Raw genomic sequence first — 25339 nt, forward strand, 5'->3', positions numbered from 1 at the left:
GTGTGTTGGAGATGGAGGTGGCGGTAGTGACAGTGGAGACGAAGTGATGGAGTTGGTGGTGGTAGTGATGGTGGTGGTGGTGATGATGGAGGTAGTGGTGGAGGTGGTGGCGGTAATGATGCGAGATGGAGGTGGTAGTGGTGGTGGTGGTTGGAGGTGGTGGTGGTGGAGATGGTGATGGTGATGGTGGAGATGGAGGTGGTAGTGGTGGAGTTGGTGGTGGTAGTGATGGTGGAGGTGGTGGCAGTAATGATGCGAGATGGAGGTGGTGGTGGTGGTGATGGTTGGAGGTGGTGGTGGTGGAGTTGGTGGTGGTCATGGTGGAGATGGAGGAGATGGAGGTGGTGGAGTTGGTGGTGGTGATGGTGGAGGTGGAGGTGGTGCAGTTGCTGATGATAGAGATGGTGATGATAGAGATGGTGCATCAGTATAAGGTAAGCCAACCAAGTGAGGACTCAAATGCTAGAGGCAGAGGCATAGCCTTTAGGAAGCTAACATCCATCTCCCTAAACAAATGGAGGTCCAGATAGGGCGGGACTTGCCCAAGGTCATGCGGCTATGAGTGACAGCACAGGACTCAAGTCACACTGTCATTGCCATCGTACCCCTCAACCCTGCCCTGAACAGCCAGCCCAGCCTCCCAGGGCCTCAAACAATTCCAGAAATGGGTGCGATATGTGGAGATAAAAACTGCCGACCTCCATGCCTCTGTCAGAACTTCACTTCAGAAGGACCCGCGGACTCCTCGCTGTCAGTTTTCAGACAGACAGTGCGGCAGGAAGGGAGGGGGTGCCTGGAAAGAGCAGCACCCAGGACAGGGGAGGCTACCCTGAGGAAACGTGGTTGGAAATCTGGTTGTTGGGTTGGCGTGTACACACGTGTGTGGTTTTTAACAAGAGGGGCCTGGGGCACCTCTTCCTGCCCACACTACCTTGCAGAAGCTCCCGGAATCTCTGGGCAGACCATCCCTGGGGGGGGAGGGGCAGAGAATCTGGTGTTTGGGGATGGCCAGCAGGGTGGGAACTGCCACCTCTTTCCTCTAGGACCTACCTGCCCTGCACAAGGGGGCCCATTAGCCTAGTGATTAATCTGTCCCTTCAGAGGCCCTGGGCAAACATTTAGACTGGGGACTCCCTCCTCTCATTTGTACAAATATTTGTAGCCTGTGGGTGACCTGGTCATTTCCTGAGAGGCCAGGCTTGGGGAGGTTCTGACTCACACAGTCCCCGTCCCCCCAGCACATCCACGGTGATGAGCAGCATCCCCGGGGAGGCTGAAAGCACCTGGTCCCGGTCGGGACCATCCTGATGTCCAGGATGTTGGGAAGTGGGGGGGTGAGATCATGTTTGAGCATCATACTTTATGTGGAGCCCTGCACTGGACACAGCTAATCCTGGCTCTCCTGGGTCTGGCACTGTTCACAAGCAGGGACCTGAAGATCTGGACACGGGAAATAAGTTAGCCAAGCCAGAGGTGGTGCTGCTCCGGGCCCAAAGCGTGGGTCTGTCTGACCCTGGACTCCACGTCTTCCCTTACATGTGTGTTTCACTCGTTCATAGCAGCCCCCAAGATCGTTATGCCGTCGTGTTACGATTTTTCTCTTAACCACCATCTGTGGACTTTCTCCATGGCTCGGGTCCTGGGCTACATCCTTCAGGCCCATGTCTGCTTTCATTCTCACCTGAGAGGAGATAAGACTGCCCCCATTGTACACATGAGGCTTCGGAGGCACAGAGAGGTTAGGTAGCCTGTCCAAGGCCACACAGCCACTCTGAAGCCAGATGTGGTGACCCAGCCAACCTTCAGACTGTCCAGCTTCTGGGCAGCATGGACTCTGTCAACCCTGCCGAAGGTTACCCCACGACAGCCCAGGCACGCAGGCCATGGGAAGCCCCGAGTTCGTGAGCTCAGACCAGACATCTACGTACAGCCTTTTGCAGCCGGGCGTGATGCTGCTCCCCGGAGGTGGTACCTTCAGGGCCTCAGTAAGCGGCACTGAAACACGCCTGGGCTGGGAGGCGGCACGCAGGCAAAGCCGGAAGGGGCCTGGCAGGCCGCTCACCTCGCCTGGGGTCGCCTGGCAGCCAGAGCCTGTACTTAGCCCTCCGTGGTAAATAGCAGCTCTGGTTTCTGCTAAAAGGATTCATTCCCCGAACACGGTAATTTTCATCTCCTCCTCACTCCAACCCGTAGTTTATGGCTAAATATACGCCGTGACGAGCCTCTGTCCTGATCGCCCTTGAGGAGATATTTGGCCTCGGATTTAATTGCAGGATGGAAGAAACGGCTGGGATGCGACGAAGGGGCCCGCCAGATCTCAGGCAGCCTCGGCATCTGGCATCCGCTGGCCCAGGGAGAGTGGTGCGGGAGGAGCTGGAGGAGAACGCAGCTCCCGGGCAGGCGAGGGCGCAGGAGCCAGCCGCGGTGGGGTGGGCCACCAGGGCTGCCCTGAAGGCTCCGCGTGTGTGTAGATCATGGCAGATCGGTCCTGGGGGACTACCCCGATCCCGTCTCCTGGCCCCTTCTTTGTGAACCAAACCCACTGCTGCGGAGACAATCCCGACTCACCGCGACCCTACAGGACAGAGTCGAGTTGCCCCCACAGGGGTTCTAAGGCTGTCCATCTGTACGGAGGCAGGCTGCCACCATCTGTCTCCCGAGGTTCTCAAGCCACAGGCAGGAGGAAAGGCCGCTACCTGGGCACACGGCTGATCACCCAGCGTGAGGCGTTAGTACAAACCTCCTGTGTCTTCCAGGGCAGGCGAGGGAATGAGGGGAGCCGCTATGGGGCCTGGCCAGGGGCACCTGCCAAAGGCTATTTAGAGAAGCCACCACGCACTGACAGAAATGGTGGACCAGGGAGTGCATGCAGGGGCTGCTGCCCTCAGGCCAGTGCCCCAAGCACTCTGCAGGAAGCTCAGGCCCGGCTGGGAAGAAGGGGGCGGACTCTGCCACAGCCGGGGAAGGTGCCAAGCTCGCCAGCGCAGCCGTCTTGTCTGGGGTTTTTCTCTCCACTGCTCAATGTCAAGCTACAAAACACGTCAAGGAGTGTCAGCTGCACTCACAGGCTCAGATGAACGGCTCTTGGAGAGAAGGGGAGCCCCTTGCTGTGGCTTAGGCCCAGTTTCTTCAATCTTGATAGCTCCTCATTTGGGGGCTTTTAGGGTCCTTCAGTATCCAGGGAAAGCTATGGCACTGCCATTCCCAAAACACACCCATTCATCCAGTTTTGCACACACCCCCAAAAATTCTTTGGTCATGAGTTAAAAGCACCCCTCGCAAAAGCTCCCCTGACTCGGCTCCCCTAGACTGGAAAGCCTGTGCAGGCTCCGGGACCCCAGCCCCGGGGCCCACCCGCTGTCAGTGTTCCATGGGCCCTGAGGTGGCAGAAGAGAGGGGAGGCTCAATGCTGGCGTCAGCCCCCACACGCCCACGTGTTTCTTTGCTGTGTACACTGAGTGAGGGCCAAAGGGGCAGGTATCTCTCTGGAGGAGAGAACGTTCAGAGGCTGACTGTGGGGGCACAGGTCCCCCTCCGTCTGCCTCTTCTGGGAGAGGACACAGTTGCTTGGGCTCAGTTCATGTCTTTGCCACTGCAGGACCAAGCCCACAGTGGAGTCAGGGTGAGCCCTGCCTTCAGAGGGGTCTAATTAATGTGGTCTGCTTAGCAGGGAAGGGGGCTGCGGGGATTGGAAAGCCGGCATTGTGGCCCCAGAGGGACTAGCAGCCCCAGCTCCCCAGGTTCGAGGCCCTGGCAGGGTGCTGTCCCCACGCGACCTTCACTTTCCAGGTAGCTGGGGGCCCTTAGCACCCATGCCAGCAGTGCAGAACCGATCGGAACAGGCAGAGCGCAGTGTCTACACCAGCCGCGTGTGGCCAAGAGCGTGGAAATGTGTGGCCATAACTCCTGTTGCCCCCGAGTCCCGTTTCCCCAGGAGGAGATTAAACAAGGCCCTGGATTCTCTCCACGCAGCCAACAGCCTTCAAGTCCCGGTTTCACTTTGCGGGTCGGTGGAGACGCAGCCGCAGCGTTTGTCAGAAGGGGAGGGGGGCGCGTTTCCATGAGGGAAGGACGTGGGGGGGGCCCTGTGCTGTGATGGCCACGCACGGCGGTGCCCGGGTCAGCCCCCTATCAAGGCAGGCCCATCCACGCCACGGTCACTGCGACCGCGCGCGCAGCCAGACTCGCTCCTGGCGGTTACCGGCGCGCTTTCCACCTCTAGGTGCTCATTAAACTAAAAAAGAGGAGGCAAACACTGGCGGGCGCCCGTCACCTCTCCCACCCACAGAACAAAGGAGGGCGGTGGGTGCGGGGAGCTGGAGAGGAAAATAAGGTTCTCTTGGGGAAAATTGGAGGCGCCTTTACAAAGCCGAACAGCTTTCTCCTCCCCAAAAAGGCAGCTGGTTAGGAAGCGAACGCCAAAAGCCCGGGCAAATTATTTTTTAAAAAATGGGGGGGAGGCAAGAAAAGAAGAATGAAAGCAACTAGAAGAAAAATGAATTTGCTTTGTAAGCTTTCACCCAAACCACAATTAAAATTTTAAAAAGCTATGGGAAGAGGCCAGCTCCGGGCAAGGGCGGGGGGAGCAATGTAATGACCGCCCCAGCGGAGGGTCCCGGAAGAGCTGCTGGGCCCTTTAGAAAAGGGGCCGAGGGGTGTAAATGAGTGCGGTTCCACCCAGAAACCTGCCTGCACTTCTGCGGGGAGGGCTGCTTGCAAACCCAGAGATCCGGACGGGGAGCGGGAGGCGGAGGCGACGGGGCCAGACGCTGTCTCCCAGTTGGAGGCCGGGGAGGGGGTTTCTGCGGAGGACCCCGGAGCCGCCGAGCGCGCGCCCTTAGCGCGTCGGACGCGAGCGCAGCGAGTCCCCGGCGGCCGCCGCACGATCGGCGGGCTGTTTGTAATTCCATCCTTTTTCATTAACATAAACACCACTTGAACAAAAATATACACGGCCACCTACTTCGCCAGGAACGAACGGCCCTGCGCCCACCGGCCCGTGCTCACCCGCCCGCCAGACCCCAGCCCTCGCGGCGCGCCCCGGGCGCCTGGGTCCACGCGGCGCGCGGGGCTGGGGCGGAGGGCCGGCATTGGGTGGCTTTGAAGCCCGGGGACCCCGACCCTCAGACACTCAGCACTTCCCCCACCCCCACCTCGCCGCCCCGGCCGCCAGAGCCCCGACGGGGGCCCGAGTTGTCAGCGGAACGTCCGCGTTAAGCCGCTGGTTGTTAACGCTTCGGGCAAATTGGGCTTTTGCTACCTGCCGGCCCCGCCCAGCCCGCGCAGCCCTAAGGCGGGCGCAGAGCATTGCCCGCGGCCCGGAGGCGGCGAGCTCACTGAGTTGGAACGAGCGCCGGCTGCCTTCGGCCCCTAGGGGACGGAGCTGAGGGACGCCGACCTCTAGCTCGGTTGAGGCCCGCGCTTGCAGGGTCGGGTTCTTAGTGCAGGGCATGCAGTACTGGGGGGCTCTCCGCGGCGCAGCTGAGTGCGGCGGCCAGCTGGCAGCTCCCCTGGGGGCCACAGCCTCCCCGGCCTTGGTGCGCGTTCACCCAGCCCAGGCCCCTGAGCCACAGCTCCCCGCACGTGTGCCGCACGGGGTCGCCGCGGGGCGCCCCACCGCGCGTCAGAGAGGATCCCGCGTCTGCACTCGCCCCCTCCGCCCCGGTCTGTTCTCCCGCGGGGTGTTCGGGAGCCTCGAATTCAAGACTGGAAGGGTTTCCAGAACCCCGAAGGAGACCAACAGGAGTCTGGCCAACGATCCGGCTCCAGGCCCCGTCTACACAGGCACAGGCAGGGGGAGTGCGGAGCCAGTTTCCAGGAAAATTCAGGCCCCAACCAAGCAGCTGGAGATGTCCAGACAGTAGACCTTTGGTGTGATGTTTCCGCCGATTACTGCATAATCTGGCATTCGCAATTTCCTGCTACTTGTAGACGCGTCCCAAGCAATCTCACGCGTTTAGGCGCATGCTTTGGCTTTGCGGGACAGAACATGGTTCGAGGTAACCCGCCTTCATGGTCCTCAGACTCGATTCAGGCGTCATCCTCCAGGGCAGCTTAGTTCCAGCTAAGCCCGGCGGCCGACCGTCCCTGATGGTGCGAGTCTGCCCTCCTGCTCGGGCGACGGCCGTGTTCCCGGGCTGGGGGGCCAGAGGGAGACGTCGGGGGTCGGAGATGAGCGCGCACTTGGTTTCCAGAAGGCAGCTCCCAGGTGCCCCGAGGCCCCCCGGCCTCCCCGCTCGGCCTGCGCCTGGGCTCCCACGAAGCCAGTGAGAAAGTTATGCTCACTGCTCCCCCCACTCCACCCCCAGGACCCTGAGAACCTTCATTTGCAACTCGGGCTTCCCCGGGCCGCGCCGGGCGTGCACCCCCTCCCGAAATGATGGAGGTAACATAAACACGACCTTCACGCGAGCGCAACCCGTCATTAGCCCGAACCGCGCTTGCAATCATTTTGTCGTCGCAGAGCGACAGCAGTCTGTCCGGGACCCTCCCGTCGGCGCGAGCCCCTCGCAGCCTGGGCCACAAACCCGGCCTGCCCCGGGGAGGCGGGAGCCCCGGAGCCCGCGGAGCCTCTCCGCACCGAGGCTACGCGCTGTCGGCTGCCCGGGGCGGTCCGCACCGCCTCGGACGAAAGGCCGCCCTCCGCAGCGCTTTCCTCCGAGGAGGCGACGTAGGGAATGTTCGAGCCACACTCGCACAGCCAGTGTGAGTCCGCGCTGCTTAAGAAACGGGGACAGAAACGAGTTAGGGGCAGGTAGGCGGTGGTTTGCGGGGGGCTGACCGGTGCCTTCAGAGAAAGATGTGGGTACGGCTGCCGTGGCGGTGTTGGGACATTTACTCCCGGTATCCTACGAAGGGGTGAATTTGATTCCTAATTGAATTCGTTTTACTAGTGAATTAAATGGGTCTCAGAGCAATCTGGAAGAAAGGAGAAAAAAAAAGGCAAGAACAAGAAGACCCTGCGGTGGAAGGCTGCGGGCAACTCTTCACCTGGCCAAGGTCATTGTCAGCTTTAACAGGGAGGCGGGAGGCCAGAGGAGAGGAAACTGAAATAAAAGGGCAACTTTGACTTTGGGAATATTACATTTGGAGGCTTATGCTTTTAAAAATAGCAGATCCTGTACATCCCACATTAGGGCCGGAATTTTGCAGGTGAATTAATTGCTGGCTTTGTTTGTTTGTTTTTAAATGTGCAGCTAAGAATTAATTGCCCATAGATTTTGAAGTTCACAGGATTAGAATGAGCTGGGGCAGAGAAACAAGCTGCCGGTGTATGTGAAACCAAGTGAACCAAGGAAATGACTCAATTAATTTATTTCTAAATTTCGAAAGCACGAGTGCGCTAGGATCTGTGTGCGACCAAACCGTTCGAAGCCATGGTGTGTCCCAGGCACCAAGAGAACACGCGCCAAAATAAAGGGGTAGTAGGTCAGAGCGGCTCCTGTGCGTTTTTTGCCCCCACATGATGTCTCAGCCTTGCGGGGCTAGACCCTGCTGGCCGGTCACAAAGCCGCCGTGGGGAGAGGGAGACAGAAGGAACAAGGGGTGTTTTAAACTGCAAACAGGCTCTGCCAGTTTGGGGAGGGGGAGCAGTGGGACAAGGGTCTCTGGTCCCTGGGCAGGTCAAGAGCCCTACTCGGAGCCACGCTCCCTGAGGCCCTCTCGGGGACAGAAGAGTCCCTTCTGGCCTCCTAGGAGCTAAGCTGAAGGCTGCTCCATGGTCTCCTGGGCTCTCCTCAGTCTTCCTGCACCAATTTCAGGTACCGGAGGGAACCGCAATAACGATTCTCCCTGAACGCTCCTTGGGAGGGGCAGTCGAGGACTAAATGTGCACCCCCAACAGAAAACTGGCAGCTGAGTGGTTGTGGTCGGGCCCAGCCCCCACCCCACCACGGCTTTTCTGGGAAGCTGTACTGCAGGGGTGCCGTGCCAGGAAGCCCGGGGTGGGAGTTGGTGAGGCCTCACAGACGCCGTGACCTTGGATTCCGTCCCCCACACACCCCCGCTTGCCCCTGGGCTAGGGTGAGTACAGGTGGGCCAGCAGGCTAGAGGCTGCAGGTTTGTTATTCCTCGCGGTGGAGAGCTGGGGATGGTGTGAGCTTTTAAATCGAGGTGAAGCAGAGGCCGCGCTGGAAGGGGGCACGTGCCCCTCCTGGACTTGCCCACAGCAGTCCCGAGATGGATCCCCGGGCACGGTCTGCACCCTGCACTGGTTCCCGCATTTTGGAGCCCCGCTGCCTGCCTGTGCTGGGCTTTGCCTTCTGTGAAATGGGCCCGTGACAGCAGCTCCTCCACTGGGAGGGGAGCCTTGCACGGGTACCCAGCAGCCAGTCCTGGCATTCTCTCCAAGGACAGTGCTGTCCTCACTGCGCCCCCAAAGGTGGCACCGTCATTCCTATCATTATCAAATGAGAAAAGGGTGGCTCGGAGAGGTTCAGGAGCTAGCCTGTGGTACACAGCAGATGGGGCCTGGGTCTGCGGCTGCGAAGGCCCCTGCTCCTAAAAGGTTGGGAGACCTCGAGGATGTCTGTGAGGGCCTGTGTGGATGGCAGAAGGTGACCAGCGACCAAGCTGGGATAGGGCCACGCTGGAAAGGAGTCATCTCTTAGTGTGGGAAGTGGCTCTGAATGGCCCCCCACCAGCCCAGCACCCACATCCCTGAAGCCAGCACCAGGGCATTGGACTGCTGCCCGGTGAGCACTCCTTGGTGGCAAAACAGAGCCCAGGACGGACAGCGCTTGTCAGAGTCACAGAGCAGCGAGCCGGGTTCAGTGTCAGACTCCCTGACTGGGGTTCACTCCAACAGTTCCTCAGTCCTTTCAAGCAGAGCCTCCTGCCTGGGGACACAGGCTTTCAGGGACTGCCAGGAAGAGAGATGATGCAGGCCTGTCCCCTCTGCTCCCCGACAACCAGGCATACAATTTCTGACTTCTCTGTACCCTGCTTTCGTGCCAGGTGAGGAAATCAAGGCACAGAGAAGTACATCTGCCCCTGGCCAGTCTATGCTCTGTGTGTGTGTGTTTGTGTGTGTGTGTGTGTGTGTGTGTGGCGGGAAAGGCCACTGCCTCGCCTGCACAGATAGCACCCCCAGCCCCTCCAGGCCGGACCCTCACAGCGCGCCTGCATGTCCAGCGTTTGTGTATCCCTGAGGCTCAGGACGTTCCTTGCGGGTACTAGCGGGTTCCCCATGTTAACAGGAAGAAAGCAAGGCCCCAAGAGGTGGGATCACTTGGCTCACAGCTAGAGTGTGTCAGGGGCAGGCTGGCTCCTCAGCCAGGCCTGGCCTCATCCCTCCCTGCCAGGGGCCGCGGGACAGGGACAGAGTCTCCAGAAGCCCCTTCCCTGTGGCCTGGGAACCCCGGCACCACCCCAGGACCACTGGCCACCCAAGAAACTGCCAGAGCAGGGGCTCCCAGCCCCCTCTCCATGCACACACTCCCCACCCACTGGGCTCCGTGCCTGGCCCACCACGGGCCTTGAGAAGGACCTCCTGAAAAGGATCCTTCTCCCTGTGTCTGTCGCTCCAGCTCCTGTCACTGTCCTTCCCCAGGTCTGAGTTCCTCTGCCTCTGTCCCTGGCTCTATCTGTCTCTCTCTACCTCTACCCACCTCCCGTTTACCACCAGCCCAGGCGTTGGAATCTCGCGGCCTCTCCCACTCCGCGCCTCTGTCTCTCCGGACCTCACTCTCCTGGAGCCGGCGGAGCCTACTCTCTGGTGCGTGCAGAGGGCAAGCTGCGCAGCACCTCTCGGGGACTCACTGACCCCAGAAGGCGGTCACGTTCGCCCATGTGGGCGCAAGGAGCTGGCTGTCCAACCGAGCCACCAAACAGAGATGCAACAAGTCGGCACACGCCTGAGCGCAAAACTCCCACGGGGTCAGTCTGCCAGAGCCACAGCCCGGCTGGGACAAAGGCAGGAGGGAGCTGCGCTGGGGCCGAGGGGCCCGCCGCTGTCCCCGGTCCGGGCGGCAGCCATGCAAGCCCCTTCCCCCCTCTCTAGCCGCCGAGCTGCCGGGCTGAGGGCTTCTCTGCTCCCCCTGAAAATGCACGCCTGTTTTCGTCACTTTCAACGCTCTCTAAACAGAAGTAGACAGAGCAGGCAAGCGGCAGCGGAGGCCGACAAGCGCATCTGGGGTGCGCTGCAGGGGCTGGGGGCAGGTCGCAGTGTTGGGTTAAAAACAAGTTTAAGCACGGCCCTCTCACCTCTGTCCCACTGAACCGTGTTCTCGCCTCCCGTTTGCCTCGGCTTCAGTGTGTCTGTGAGACCACAAGCGTGGGGCGTGTGCGTCTGTGTGTGTGACAGCGTGTCCGTGTGTGACACCATGTGTGTATGGGTGTGTTCGTGAGTGAATGGTGTGCATGTGTGTCAGTGTGTGATATGTGTCAGTATAAGTGTGCATGAGAGTGTATGTATGGGTGAGTGTGTATGAGCTTGTGTGTGGGGAGTGCATGTGTGTGCGTGTGACAGTGACTGTATGGGGTATGTGTGCGTGTGTGTGACTGGGTGTCACTGTGTAGGGTGTGTGTATGAGTGAATGTGTGGGGAGTGCCTGTGTGTGCCTGGGTGACAGTAGTGAGTGTGCACGGGAGTGTTGTGTGTGCATATGTGTGTGTCACTGTGTGTGTGTCACTGTGTGCGTGTTACCTCATCCCTCTAAGCTGAGAAACAGTGCCGCCTGGGCCCTGACGCCTCATTTCTCTTTCCCTGTGGGCTGTTCTGAAACCGCTAGTCTTCTGTGTCCCCTCTCTCCCTCCTGGTTAGGATCTCCGTGCAGAAGGAGCTGTGCCCCTTGGGTAAACATGGAGCAGCAGCCCCTCTCCTCCCCTCCCTGCTCCTGCTCCTTTGTAGTCATTTCCTTCTCCCCAGCCGGGGAGCTCTGAAGTAGAATCTGGGGGCCCCTTCAGCGCCCCTTCCCTTCCCATGCCCTCATCCCCCAGGTGGAAGGACACGTCCTTGCCATCTTTCTGCTCGTGTGACGGGGCCCAGGCCGCAGCCGTGAAGTGGCATGGGATCCTCCGTGGGCAGAAAGCAGCCAGGCTGGGCCTCCTCGGAGCAGGGGCGCAGGGGTGCGGGAAGCATCCCTTTCCCAAGCGCTTAGTGCCCCAGTGGGCAGCACGTTCTGCTGACATCAGACCCCCCTCAGGAGTCTCAGGGAATCAGGAGTGTTTCTGGGCTGCGATGGTGGCAGACGGCTCACGGACACCATCGTGGAAAATGTGTGCTTTGGGTAAAAGGCCAAGTGGACATGCATGGCAGCCTTCCTCCTGCCCCAGCTCTGAGCCCCGGACTCGCAGCTGACCGGGCTGAACCAGGGGGGGGGGCCAGCAGCTCCCTCCCTGTGGCTGCTCCCTCAACTTGCGGAGGTCTCCACAGCAGGGGGGGTGAGCTTCCACCCTCTTGAACCCCATGCATCAGTGCCATGGGGCTGGGCAAATCCACAGGAACCTCTTCCCCTCCTCTGGGGAACCCTCTGAAGAGTGAGGGAGCCCCAGGATTCCACTCGAGGAGAACAACGGGACCACCTCAGTTTGTGGGAGTAGTGGAAGCCGCACCCCCAAAGGGGGTTTCTGGCCCAGCTTGGCGCACACCAGTGGCCCTGCCAGGCTTGACACAGAGGCCACCAGGACTCGGGGCCCCCTGCTGGTGCCCACCCTCTACACTTCTTGTCTCTGTGCTGACGGCACACCGTGAGCCAGCCCCACGTCCCCGGACACAGCGAGCGAGAGCAGCTGTCACCTGGGGCAGCACACGTCCCTCCCAGTGCACCAAAGCTGCTCCGTCACTGCACACAGTAAAGCAGGACAGCCACCCACTGTGCTTCCCTGGGACCAGAAGCCAGAAGCCAGCCTCCCATTTAGGGTGCCTGTGCGGGTGTGCAGGGCTAGCAGTGTGTGCATGCTTCGGCAGGGGCGCAGAGAGGCCTCCACCACGACTGTGCGTGTGCGTGTGCGTGTGCATGTGTGGACACTGCCAGACTGGGGACTGTCTGCCCCAGTGCAGACAGACCCCTCTCACGCAGTGCACGGACATGTGGACGACACAGCATGCATGGCCAACACAGTGCACCCTGTCCCATGCCTGCCTGGAACACATCCAGTTGTGCACACCCTATGGCAGTCGTACACCCTACAGACATCCTCCTTGGAGTCTTCCACTGTCTGTCTGGAACATGACTTTGTGTATACACACACAAACACACCAGACCATTCTCTGTGTATACACAACCATATTACACATTTCTCACAAGAGTCCATGTGCACAAGTTGTACTGTACACACATGAGACTATTCTGTGTGCTGGCACCTTGTATCGTTGTGGGATATCCTGCACTCGTTGTATCATTTACATCTGAAAAGTGCCATGAATACACGAACGTCTGTTGCACACGCACCCTACAGTGTGCAGTGGATACGCCGGCCACTACTGTGCATCTCACGCGATTCTGTGCCCTGGACGCATCCCATCAAACACCGCCTTGCCCTGTGCCGTGTGCAGGACGGTCGTCTCCCCTACTTGCCCGCCCTACTCTGCACATGGGCACTGACTGTGCATGCAGTCTGCCCTGGAGAGAAACCACTCATCCATGTCCTGCACACACATCACCTTACATCCACCAGGGACTCGCCCTGTTTCTGCCTGACTGCATTTCTCACCATGGACCCCTTCCCCAGGGTGGCCTGTTCACCCATGCAGAGCTGACGCTTACCCCTCAGTCACTGAGGGTCCGGTCGTTGCTACCGGCTTCCCGCTCCTGACGCCCCTGGCTCCTGTAGCTGCCCACCTCCGGGTCTAGGGCCCAGCCCGCCCTATCCCGTGTCACCGTCTGGACATCGCCCCACTGGGGCTGCAGGGGGCAGGCCCTGGTGTGACCGCGAGGCCAGCGGCAGCGGGCAGGGCGGCTGCCCTCGCAGTGGGTGGTCGAGGAGCCCCCGCCCCGCCCAAGCGCCGGCCAGGAACAATCTGAGCGGGGTCTGGTTCCCTGCTCGGGTTACGGGACGGCTCGCAGCCGGGCGGCTTCACTTAAGCAATTAGCCAGTAAAAATACCTGGGGCCTGGGGGAGAGCCACGTCACAGGCGTGTCTGTTTTTACACCCCCCGCATCTGGGGACTCCTGGGGCCTGGGGGGGGGGCAACGTTGATTTGGATTGAAGGATGGTGTCTCTGCGGAAAAGCCAAAATCTGCCTGAGACCCCCACCTCATTCGGCCTGCACTGTCCTGTCTGTGGTCGGGCTGGGCCCCTGGGGCTTTTGTTTTTATCTGCCAGTTTGAAGCACTGGGGCTAAGCCTTCAGGCACAATTCTGCGGCCTCCCTCAGCCTAGGAAACGGGCCATTACTAGACCGATTTTTAAGATGAAACTAAAGCATGAGATTAAGTAGCCTCCCCACTTGGTGGGGGCCAGACTCCAGTCCTCTCCAGGGGTCTCTGCCCTGCCCACTGTAGATCTGATGGAGGTAGCCCTGGGCCCACAGCAGACACAGCTGGGATCGCAGCTCTGACCCTGGCTGGCTGGGTTACCTAGAACACAGGGTAGCCTTGCTACAGACCCTCCATAAGGAGAGGAGGACGGGGTGCAATGCTGATCTAATAGAGACTTTAAAAAAAAAAAAAAAAATCACTGCCATTGAGTCCGACTGCCTGACTGCCATCAGGAAATCCTTACGATTGCCCCATCTTCCTTCCGAGGAAGGACTGTAGTTTAGAACCGCCAACCTTTTGGTTAGCACTCAAATGCCTTAGGCACTGTGCCACCAGAGCGCCAGTAGAAACTTAGAGGAAAATAAAACCAGCATCTCTGGGGCCTTTAACAGAGATGCTGGTTCATTGAGGGGCTGAGTTGGTGGATGCGAGTCCTGGTTTGTGGGTGGGGGTTACAGGTTTGTGGATGGGCTCCAGGCATTTAGTGAAACCTCGACCATCACCTCCCCACCTGCGGCAGGTGTGTGCCTGCTGTGGGGCAGGGAGGAGGGCTACTGCTTCCACCGGTTTATCAAAGGGGCTTATCATCCTGAGAAAGGCTCAGGGACTTCCCGGGGATTATAAAGCCATGAACGTGTCTTCGCTTCCTACTGTGTTATCGTGGTCCCATCCCCTTAGGTTCTCTGTCCCCTGCAGCTGCGAAGCCAGGGCCTGGTGAAGAAGACAAAGCCCTCCCCTTCACCCCGAGCCTGTAAAGAGGCATCTAGGAGGGTGGAATGGAATTAGGTCCTGTCCTGGGCTGGGGAAGAGAAAGATGGAGAATCGTCTGGCCCGCGGCGCTGTCCAACTCTGGTCAGACTCCCCACACACACACTGGGCCGCCATTTCCTCACCCAAGATGCCTGAGCAGACGCCTCCAGGGGCTGAAGAGGCCAGCAGTGGGTCTGGGCACCAGCAGAGCAGCCTTTCAAGGCTCTGGTTTTCCTGAAATTGAGGGAGGGTCCCCTACAAATTTCAGAGCAGCCCGCTGGAGCCTCTCCTGCCTCCTTGGAGGTGAGAGGTTGGCCACAGCCTCAGCTGGCCATTCCAGGGACCCCCAAGGGGCTAGGCCCCTCTCCCTACACCTGCTGTGAGACCCAGGTGGGGCCCAGACTCCGCGTGCCTCCCCAGGAAGGTGGAAAACCCCTACCCCAAAACAGCCAAGCAAAAGGCCTCAAAGGGAGCGGGTCAAAGACAAGGGCAAGCTCCACAGAGGAAGGCGAAAAGTGACGGGGCTAAACCGAGAAAGGAGTTTGGAGTGCCCCTCAACTGGAGAGGGCCTGAGGGGAAGGAGGCTGCTGGGAAACCGGCCCAACACTTGTTAGAGAGACTCTCTCACTTTGGAGGCGCCCCATAAGTGGGGGAGGAGCAGGCGAGCAAAGGAGGGAGCCGCGGGGGGTGCGCACTGCACCTCTAGCTATCTGGTGAGCTGGGCGACCTCCCGGCGCTTCTCTCTTCTAAAGGCCAGATGTGCTCTGGCAGCTGGCAGTAGCGACCCCTTCCTGGGAACTTCCCTCCCGGCGCCACGGAAGCCTCCTCCCCTGCAGCTGCCGTTTGGCAAAAAAAAAAAAGGGTGTGTCGGGGGAGAGAAGCTGAGAACGCGAGGATGCGTGGCTGCCTGCGCGCGTGTGCGGCCGGGTGCGGGGGTGAAAGCACAGTGCACTTGCCTCAGCGTGAGCAGGTCGCCGAAAGTGGGTGGGTTAGCCAGCCCGTGCGTCCGTGCGCGGTTCTGGCGCGGGAGCTGGGGAAGCTCCCGAAAGACAAAGGTGGGCCGCGCGGTGCTCACCGCTTGCGCGGGCTAGACACTGCGTGGACTGTGTGCAGCAGGGACGCGTCTGCGCGTCCACCTGCACGAGCACACACACACTACGCAGCCACGTCCCACACTCACCCTCTCCCGGGCTGCCAGGCTGTCCGCAGACTAGAGGCCGGGAGAGCCGGGCGGAGACAGCGCGAGGAAGGTATCCTGTCTCCAGCGAGCGCAGCTCTGTGGGAGGCGGCAGCGATGGCGGGCAGGCTATGCCGCCAGCGAGCTCCCAGCTCCTCGCACGGACGTGCCAGGCGCCCTGAAGGCGACGGACGAGGCGTCTCCCGCCGAGGCTCAAGGCGTCTGGGCGAGGAGGGGGGCTGGCGGGGGACAAGGAGGCCGGACAAACCCGAAAGACCGGCGGGCTTTGAACAGCGCCGCGAGCCGTGCGAGGAGCCGGACACTCGCCTCTCCGCCCAGCTTGCGCGGCTGCACGTCCGCCTGACTCCTCGCGTTGACCCGCGAAAACAAGCCCCCTTCCCCCAGACCCCTGATGCCGGCGGGCGAGGCCGGGCACGCGCCCTGCAGCCCGCACGTACTACACTCACCCGGGTCGGTGCGGGGTCGCGTTGCGCCCGGGCTCCCGCGCCGTCCTGCGCTCTGCGCTGGGCGCCAACCCCTCCCCAGCCCAGCCTGAAGCCCCGCGCTGCGAAGTTGGCGGGGAAAGTCGTGCGTACAGGCCCCCTGCGGGCGAGCCGCCACGCGCTCCAGAGCTGCTCGGGCCTGCGCGCCTCGCCAGCCTGCTTTCCGGAACCTGGCCTGCGCGCGGTGTCAGAGGCCCCGCAGCGGCGGCAGGCCGAGCCCACAGGGGCGTTAGGCCAACTTCCCCCGCCCACGCGGAACTCTATTAGTATTAAAGAATCCCCCAGAACGTGTTTACGTTGAGCCGTGTAAACATCCGGCCGGGGCCTTTGCATCTCAGGGGGAAATGGGAACCTGCTTTTGGTAAGTGGGGATGCCTGGTCCGCCTGGCCCAAAATGCGACTTTTCACTGTGTATGATGCGAAAGCGTCTGGGCCACGAGTGGGCTGAGATCAGAGCGTGGCATGTGCACGCGTGAGGAGTGAGTGTGAACTTAAGCTCCTGTGAGCCGATTGTGCGTGAGTGCGCGCGTTCGTGGGCGCGCACCAGCTGGGTGCGCTCTGGGGGTGGGTGAGCATGCACGCGCGGGTGTGAGTGGGCACCCCTGAGTGTGCAGAGTTCACTAGGTTCGCATGTCGGTGCGTACACGTGTGCTGTGTGAAAGCAGTGTATGCGCGCGCGAGCGGGGCCGTTGGTTCCCAAGCCCGTGCGGCTGGGCCCCCGCCGGGTCAGCAGTTCTCATTTGGGCTCGTCCGGGCCCGTGGCGCCAGGGACAAAGCAGCGAGCCGCCCTGCGCTTTCGTTTTCCGCCCGCGCTCGGCCTGGAGGCTGCCCGCCCGCCCGCCCGCTTGCTCGCTCCAGCGCTGCTGGGCGAGTCGGCAAAGTCCCGGGCAGGGCGCAGTTGCTCCCGGGGCGGGGAGAATGGGAGGCGGGCCCTCGAGGGAACTGACGCCGGCCCGCTGGACGCGGGAACCGGGAGCCGAGCCTGCTCTGCCCGCGACGGGCACGACCCGTAGGCTTCCGCCGCAGCGAGCGGCCGACGGGCTGAGCGCAGCCGGGAAGGCCCTCGGCCCGTGGCGCGTCTCCCGCCCGGCCGCCCGGGCCGGGAAGGCAGGGAGCTGCGTTCACCGGGGTTGAACCGCGGGCCGCGGCCGCCCAGCACTTGCTCGCCAGGTTGGTGGGGGCGGAGCGGGGGGGCGGGGAGCGAGGGAGGGACCTCCCGGAGGGTCTGACGCCGCCCGCGAGACGCCGCCGAGCGGAGCTGCAGTCCTGGCGGCCCCGGCCGAGGCGTGCAGCCGGGACCCAGCGCTGCAGCGGGCGGGGCGCACGGCCCGGGGGCCTGGAGGCACGGCCTCCCCAAAGGCCAGGGCGGGGGGCGGCCTCGGGGGCCCGGCCCCGGCCGCAGCGCAGCTCGGCTCTGGCTGCGCCCGGCTCCCCCCCGGTGGGAGGGCGCGAGAAAAAGAGGGAGGGGACAGGGTGGGAGGCGGAGTTGGAGAAGGGGGCTCTGCGCCAACCGCCGGCCGCCCGGCCGCGGCTCGGGGAGGGCGGGCGGGGGAGGGCGCCCCGAGGCCCGCTCGGGAGAAGTGGCCGCCGATGACGGCAGAGGCGCAGCCGGCCCCTCGCGCGCAGCCCCCTCCCCCTCCTCCTCTTCCTCCTCCTCCTCCTCCTCCCGGCTCGCCCGCGGCGCAGAGCAGCGGCGGCAGCGGCGGCGGCGGCAGCAGGCACCCGATGTCTTCGGCGCCCGAGAAGCAGCAGCCACCGGGCGGCGGCGGCGGGGGAGGCGGCGCGGCCATGGACCCCGCGTCGTCCGGCCCCTCCAAGGGCAAGAAGACGAACGCGGGCATCCGGCGCCCGGAGAAGCCGCCCTACTCGTACATCGCGCTCATAGTCATGGCCATCCAGAGCTCGCCCACCAAGCGCCTGACGCTCAGTGAGATCTACCAGTTCCTGCAGAGTCGCTTCCCCTTCTTCCGCGGCTCCTACCAGGGCTGGAAGAACTCGGTGCGCCACAACCTCTCGCTCAACGAGTGCTTCATCAAGTTGCCCAAGGGCCTCGGGCGGCCCGGCAAGGGCCACTACTGGACCATCGACCCGGCCAGTGAATTCATGTTCGAGGAAGGATCGTTCCGCCGGCGGCCGCGCGGCTTCCGAAGGAAATGCCAGGCGCTCAAGCCCATGTACAGCATGATGAACGGGCTGGGTTTCAACCACCTCCCGGACACCTACGGCTTCCAAGGCTCGGCCGGTGGCCTCGCGTGCCCACCCAACAGCCTGGCGCTGGAGGGCGGCCTGGGCATGATGAACGGCCACCTCCCAGCCAACGTGGACGGCATGGCCTTGCCCAGCCACTCGGTGCCCCACCTGCCCACCAACAGCGGCCACTCGTACATGGGCAGCTGCAGCGGCGCGGGGGCCGGGGAGTACCCACACCACGACAGCTCGGTGCCTGCCTCCCCGCTGCTGCCCTCGGCTGCCGGTGGGGTCATGGAGCCCCACGCCGTCTACTCGGGCTCCGCGGCCGCCTGGCCGCCCTCAGCCTCGGCCACCCTCAACAGCGGCGCCTCCTACATCAAGCAGCAGCCCCTGTCCCCCTGCAACCCCGCGGCCAACCCCCTGTCCGGCAGCGTCTCCACGCACTCCCTGGAGCCACCATACCTGCATCAGAATAGCCACAGTGGCCCGGCTGAGCTGCAAGGTGAGTGCAGGGCAGTTGCGCGACCCCAGACTTCTGTGAGTGGGTGACGGCACACCGGCAAAGCTTTGCTGCCGGGGCCTGAGGCGGGCCTCTTGCGGGATGCACGTCCCGCCCTTCTAGGACCCAACATCGTCCTGCGGGGACAGGCCAGGTCACTCTCTTCCTTTGGGGCTGTGTGCAGCCTGCAGCCTGACTGGGACAAGGACTTCCCAGTTTGCCTTTTTCGGCCGAGCTCCCGGCTGTCCCAAGCCTGATCAGGCAGGCCTGTGCTCACCGAGAAGGCCCAAACCGCACTGCTAAGCATGTTTGGGCCCCCTAGGTGCCCTCGCACCTTGGGAAGGGCCTGGCATGGACAGGGGTCTCAGCCATGGCTGGCTGGTTCACTGTCCCCCGATGGTCGCCCCTCCCCTGGCAGCTGCCAGGCTGCTAGGACGGACGCCTCTGTTCCTGGGCTGTGCCAAGGCCCAGGCTAAGCCAGAAAGTTAGGCCTAAGGCCACCTGGCTGGCCCTTCAGGGAGCCGGGTCTGGCTTGGGACAGTAGAGTGGGGTGGCGAGTGTGGGGGGATCTTGTGATGGCAGAAGCAGCGGCACGACCAGAGATGCAGGCCCCAAGCCTTTGTTTCTCAGGTCCGTAGGCCGCATCAGCCCCTCACTCTCAATCCTCTAAGAAGTAGGATACAGAAAAGCCTCCCTCCCGGAACCCACTGGAATTCCCACTAGCAACTTTCTGGGCTCAGTGTTGGGACAGCTTGGAGGGGCTAAGCAGAGGCCTGTAGGGTCAGCTGTCAGCAGCCGCAGGGAGGCGGCCTCTCCTCCGGGTCTCAGGCTCCTGGCTGGCCTGGCCTGCTCTCTGTGGGGCCTACATCTCTGTGAGGCCCCACTCTCCCCGGAGCCTTCCCTGGAGGAGTTTCCCTTCCTTCGCCCCTGCCGTTGGCTGACCGTTCCCGGCTCCTGAACTGGCCTCCCCAGCCCCTAGGGCACTGAAGTGGCTTCCCCAAGCTGGCTCTGGCCAAAGGTGGCCTGGAGGCAGAAGGTGCAGAGTGACGCCACCAGGGCCCTCCCTGGCATCTGTTCATCCAGCCCAGCCACCTTCATCCCTTCCTCAGTTTCGTAACTGGTGACGAGGTCCAGTTGGGGTCTTCCTCCCAAGCGCACAGCAGGGACACAGAGTACCTCCGTGAACCTAGGCGCCACTGGGCAGGCCACGGAGGCCACTGGTGATCGCTGGCCCCCATGCTAACTCCCGTGTCCCACCCCTGTCGCCTTGCCCCACAGGCATCCCGCGATATCACTCACAGTCACCCAGCATGTGTGACAGAAAGGAGTTCGTCTTCTCTTTCAATGCCATGGCGTCCTCGTCCATGCACTCAGCCGGTGGCGGCTCCTACTACCACCAGCAGGTCACCTACCAAGACATCAAGCCCTGCGTGATGTGAGGCCTGCCGGGCAAGGACGTGGAGCCGCCCGTTGACAGCTTTGCTCTGGAGGGATAACCGTCGGCAGAAGAAAAGGGTCTGCTCCCTGCCCCAACCGGACTATTGGGAAAGGCAACCTCGCCCAGAGCCCACGCGGCTCGACCACCTCCTTCCCACCCGCTCAAGAATTAGGGAAGAAACTGGCAGGAGGGGGGAGCTGGTCTGACGGCAGCTGTGGGTCAGTAAACACCTATTTTCGATTCTCTGGAGACCAGCTGAGAAGGTGCTGCGTTGGGGAAGACCCCTCACCATCCAAGAAGAATTCTGCTGCGGCCCCCCTCCCCGCCGGCAGCCACACTGCAGGAGGGGCTTTAGAAGAGAATGGTCCCTTCACAAGACCTGTCGTGACCAAATACCTTTATTTTTGGTTGAGTATTTATCTTTTTATTTTTAATTTTTGTGGAAAGAATGTTTCGGGCACGCAAGCCTGCCTCTCCTTAGCGCCACCTTGGGCGCAGAGGGGTGATGGTTGTGTCCCCCCCTACTCTGAAGTCTCCGTCCAGCCCCAGGTGGATCGTTTTATGGACAACTCGAATTTCTGAAGCCACTGTCCCTTCGTCTGAACACAAGGCCGTAGAAGGATCCACGGAGCGCCCTGGCTTCGCCATCCCTCTCCGCCCTCCCTCCTTCCCGCTCTCTGGCCAGTCTTGCTTCGCTTTGAATTTTGTTCTGACTTTTTGCTCTCTGTCTCTACTGTAAACTTTCTGGTCCGAGAAGGAGACGAGCGCTGTGGGGTGAAGGGGCTGGGAGGCCATGGCCGGGCGGGTTTGGGATTGCGGGCCGCAGACAGGTTAAGGCACTTTGTAAACATAGCAAGGTTCACCCCGTTATTTATTCTTTCTCTCCCTAATAATCGAAACACCGCATAGGCCCCTCCGTTTATCAGTATTAATGGTGTAACTTTGTTGGCAATATTTGCCGTGTAGGATTATTTTTTTTTAGATATCCATTGTAATTTTGAAAAAGTCTGATCTCTGTAAAAACAAATTTCCGTATGTTTTATATAAATCTCTCGGATGAAGGACCCGCCTCCGTTTTGACTCCTCCGGCTGCTGGGGGGCAGCGTTTGTGACATGTCCTCAGTCCCTGCTGCACTGTACAAAACCGTCATTCCACGAGGATTCGCCTTTTGTGTATTTTTTCCTTAAAAAAAAAAAGAACAAAAATAAAAATGTATAACATTTGTACATGCTCTTTCAAATGGTATCAACTGGAAATAAAACCATGCGCGTATTTAATGGGGACGGGCCACACAACGTCCGTTGTCCAGACCCAAACCCCAAGTGAGGGCAGAAACAGGCTGTGGAAAGCATGACTTTTTTTTTTTTTTTAAGATCTGGGTGATTCTGAATACTTTTCCTTTTATTTTTATTTATTTATTTATTTATTTATTTGGCTACTCTTCCTCTTTTCAGCCTTCATTTCACACTGAAGCACTATCTGGACCAGAGTAACTATTTTTCTTGGCTTCTGTTTTTTTCAAGAAGAGCCCTCTGTCCCCTCAAGATGTCATTTCTCCTTTTAAAGAAATAGCCAGCCTTTTAAAGAAAACCTATACCGTCCTTCCCCCAGGGAAGACAGCGTGACCTCGCTGTTTTTCGTTTGCCACCCCAAGACCAACAGACCAATGCAGGTTCTCTTCTGACTTTCCAGCCCTGCCGTCCCTCTGCCTCTTACAAATCACGAAACGGCTTTCAGTTGGTTTGGTGCCCCTTACTGATTTTCCCCAACTGAGAAGCTAATAAAATTTGACCCAAAAAAGGGCCTTTGGTGAGGGGCAAGGTGATAGGCCCGTTTCCCATCCAGTTTCACCCCCATCAGTCGTATCTTTCCCCCTCTGAATAGAAATTATTTTAAAGTTTGTGTCTTCTCCTGAACACCTTTTTTCTATTTCAACTCCCAGCTCTCAGAGAAAAACAAACAAAGTCGCATTGTAAGCGCAGCCGCTGGAGACCCACCGCAGTCTCTCTGCGACGCGGGGTCGCGCGCCCCCCGAACCTGGCTCTTCTCAAACTGGACGTTTTGGGTAATTTCTCCGGAGCTCTGTTACATCAAAATTATCAATAAACTCGTCTGGGCAGTTAATGCCCCCAACGAGCAGCTGTCGATAAAGTCGACATAATGGGGACGGGAAATGGTCGCGACTGAGTCCCTGGGGTCTCGGGCTGGTCTCCCGGGCCCAGCGCGCTGCCTCCCGCCCGCGCCACATCTGCGCTCCGGGAGGGGCATCGCAGGCGGCCGCGAAGCCACCTTCCCCGACCGGAGGCCGCCTTCGTACCCCACCTTTCAGCCAAGGAGGACCAGTCAGAAGAAAAGCCCCAAGGCGCTGCCAGCGCGGAACCCTGAGCTCGCACCGAGAGAGCTAGCCGAGAGCGGGCCCCTCCTTCCCTCCGTTGGAGGCTCCCCAATTAGGACGGAGCCGCCAGGAAGCGGGCTGATGGCTGATTAGGAAAAACCCAACTCCGGCCAGGCCGCGCTCCCCGGCTCTCCCGGCAGTGAGTCCTCAGCCCCCGCGCCCACTCGCTTGGGCCCTCGGCCCGCCAGAGGCCTCCGTGCACCCTGATTGTGCGTGGAGTTTGGCGCCGCTGGGCCTGAGTCCTGTGTCCTGTTCTTTTCCCGGGCTGCGCCTTCAAGCGGCATCTCCCTCCCCGCCTGGCTGGGTGCGAGGCAGCTGGAGGGGCCTGTGCAGGAAAACCGGCCTGGGGTCCCACAGGGCCTGGCCTCTGTCTCAGGGCCTAACCTGGCGCATAACGGCGCGGGAGAGCCCGGCGCCAGGCAAGTCCTGAAGGGCCAGAACCCGCAGGCGAAATGGCCTTGGCGACCGCGCCCGAGATCGCCCGCGGCTACTGCGGAGCTTGCGCGCACTTGGGTACTGGGTTCCCCGGGGCGCCTTCGGCCTGGACTTGCACCCAGGCCGCCGGTGAAGCGCCTGCCGCAGCGCACCGCCGCAAAAGCGTGCCTGGCCTGTGCGACTCGCAAACTCGACCTTTCAATGTTAAAGCGTTCCCCAGTCTGTTGCGAAGTGTCGGACCCTGTGTGCGCCAATGTGTGATCGAGCTCTCGCACATCTGAGCATGCTGCCGCGATGCGCTGAATCTAGGGAACCCCCCGACTCCTAACCGCCCGGGAATGAGTTGTGCACAGTTGTATGTACAGCCGTTCTGTCTGCGGACCACAGGCCCCGTGGGCCGACGCCGACGTCCTCGGAGCCCCAGCCTAGGCCACGAACACGGCGACCCGGGCAGAGGTGCGCGAAGACTCCAGAGGGGCGGTCTGGCTCGGAGCGCCGGCGGCAGGAAGGCGCCCGGGGTGTGAGTTTCTGATGCCAAGGCGCCTGCCCCACCAAGGCGCCTTCCACCCCACTGTTTTCTTTTTCGTTGGGGCCGAAGGGCAGGGGCGGGGTGCACGAGGCCCCTGGGCAGGCAGCTTAGCCCTGGGGGAGCCAGGGACTGGAAGGACGGACCCGGGGGTCCCCATCGCCGCCCACTGACCTGAGCAGTTCAAGTCACCTCACCCCTTGGTTTCTTTTTCTTTGATAATACTGCCCTCGCGGACTTGGACGGGGAAGGGAGAGGTAGGTGGTTAAGGAGGTGACATTGGAAGGCACAGGGCATTCTTACAGGGAGCACAAGGCCGGCCTGGCTCCACCCGACCCAATAGGCCTGGCACCAGAGCGCACAATCCCTCGTCCTCCGCCTCTCGCGTCCTGTGCGGAGGTACATGTGTGTGAGTTGGCACCGTAAGAGGGGCAAGAATCCGTCGTTTTAAAGTTCCCCTCGCCCAGCTTCAAATGAGCTCCATCTGCGTAGGGTCAAACGCGTCCGCCCCTCCCGCCATTCCTGGGAGAAGACCAGCCCCTGACCTCGGTGCCGAGGCTGGGTTCCGACACACAGCCCCCCGAGAGTCTCCTAACTCCCCCAGCTCCTTCAAGCCTGCGGAGAGCCCAGCCGCCAGGGTCCCAGGCCAAGGGAGGTCGTTCCACGCGCCAGGTGCAGGAGCGAGGACCAGCAGGTCAGAACCACACGGGCGTTGCGCACACTCGTTGATCAGGGTGGCGATAGGCAGCACAGCCCAGACGAGGCTCTAGGTGGCCGTGCTCCTTGCTAAAGGTTAGGACCCACTTCCCTCTCCGGGGCGCCCCGCCAGGCCTGGCAGCTCCGAGGGCCTCTGCTGCTCCCTGCTGGCCGCTTCCTGGCCGAGTCAGGTCCCCACCTCGGTGTAAGCGGCTGAATGAGAGAACGTGCGGTCGGGGCGGCCCACCTCTGGGCCAGGACAGGCAGGCGCTCCGGGAGCCAGGCCCCTCGTAGGACCACGGCGTATCGTGGGCCTTGCACAAAACGAGACAGAGCGACATTGATTTCTGTGCCTCGGGGTTGGGCGGGAGAAGAGGAATCCCAGATCTTCCGACTCTAAAATGCTGTATGCAGCACGGCCTAGCGGCGAGGAAGGGCCTTCCCGGGCCCGCGCCTTCCGCCAACGCTGAGCACCTGCTCCGTGCCAGCCGGCGGCGCGACCTGGGCGCGCCGAGCACGCGGACACCCCATCCTCACAGTGCCCTGTGGCCCCCACGCGCCGAATGGAAGGCGGGCCCCTCGGGCAGAGGCGCATGGCAGTGGGCCCCTACCGACGGGGTATTGCAGCTCCCTGCCAGGCCGGCAGTGAGGCGCCACCCAGCGCTAGGCAAGGTGGAGTCGCGTGTCCCCAATACAGGCCCTCCCCGGCACCGTGAGTGCGCAGTGGCCTCCAGACTCGAGCCACTGGGCACTGCCCCACCTGGGGACTCAGGAAAGGGGGTGCCGCGACAGCGCCTTCAGGGTAGGCCGCCTCTCTGTGACCTCATCCTGAGAAAGGTTTGGGGCCCACACAAACAGGGCACGCAGAGAGCTGGCAGCGGCCTCTTCTGAGAACAGGGACATCCCGCCAAGGCCTGGGCGCTGGGAAGTGCGCTGGTGCCTCAACGGGAAAAGGACGCACTCCCCTGTCTCGGACAGTGCCCCCCCCCCCAGACCGGTCCCTGCAGCAAGCCGGGGCTGAGCGCACTGGCCGCCCAGCTCCTGTAAAGCAGGCGTGTCTGGGCAGGGGCGAAGGGCACGGGGCTGGCGGGGAGGCCCAGGGGAGGCCCTGCTGGGCAGCCGTGGACATGGGGGATGAGGACAGCACATGGTGGCCTGCGCCGCACCTGGCGGTCCCGGCAGACCTGCACAGGCGCCTTCATCGCGAACCCCTGGGGGCAGAGCAGGGCTCCGAGGTTGGGGAGTGTGGGGTGTGGAAGGCGGGGAAGAGGGCGCGGAGCCCCGGGCATCGCCCACCTTCCGAGGGACG

General features: G+C 61.6%; 1 protein-coding gene across 1 annotated transcript; it reads left to right on the forward strand.

The window, feature by feature from the left end:
- The first annotated feature begins 17575 nt into the window (after window positions 1–17575).
- On the forward strand, window positions 17576–19978 carry FOXF1 (forkhead box F1). The gene is made up of 2 exons (XM_007939149.2): window positions 17576–18542; window positions 19818–19978. Exons 1-2 carry the CDS (start codon window positions 17576–17578, stop codon window positions 19976–19978), a joined length of 1128 nt encoding a protein of 375 aa, XP_007937340.1.
- Window positions 19979–25339: the final 5361 nt, after the last annotated feature.

This window comes from Orycteropus afer, unplaced genomic scaffold (assembly GCF_000298275.1).
Source record: "Orycteropus afer afer isolate SDZICR_OR568_19922 unplaced genomic scaffold, OryAfe1.0 scaffold00057, whole genome shotgun sequence".
Classification (NCBI taxonomy): domain Eukaryota; kingdom Metazoa; phylum Chordata; class Mammalia; order Tubulidentata; family Orycteropodidae; genus Orycteropus; species Orycteropus afer.

Excerpts from the sequence above, each read along its gene's own strand:
- FOXF1 (XM_007939149.2), top strand. The coding sequence starts at position 17,576 with ATGTCTTCGGCGCCCGAGAAGCAGCAGCCACCGGGCGGCGGCGGCGGG. Across the intron at positions 18,543-19,817 it reads TGGCCCGGCTGAGCTGCAAG|GCATCCCGCGATATCACTCA; the intron begins GTGAGTGCAGGG and ends CTTGCCCCACAG.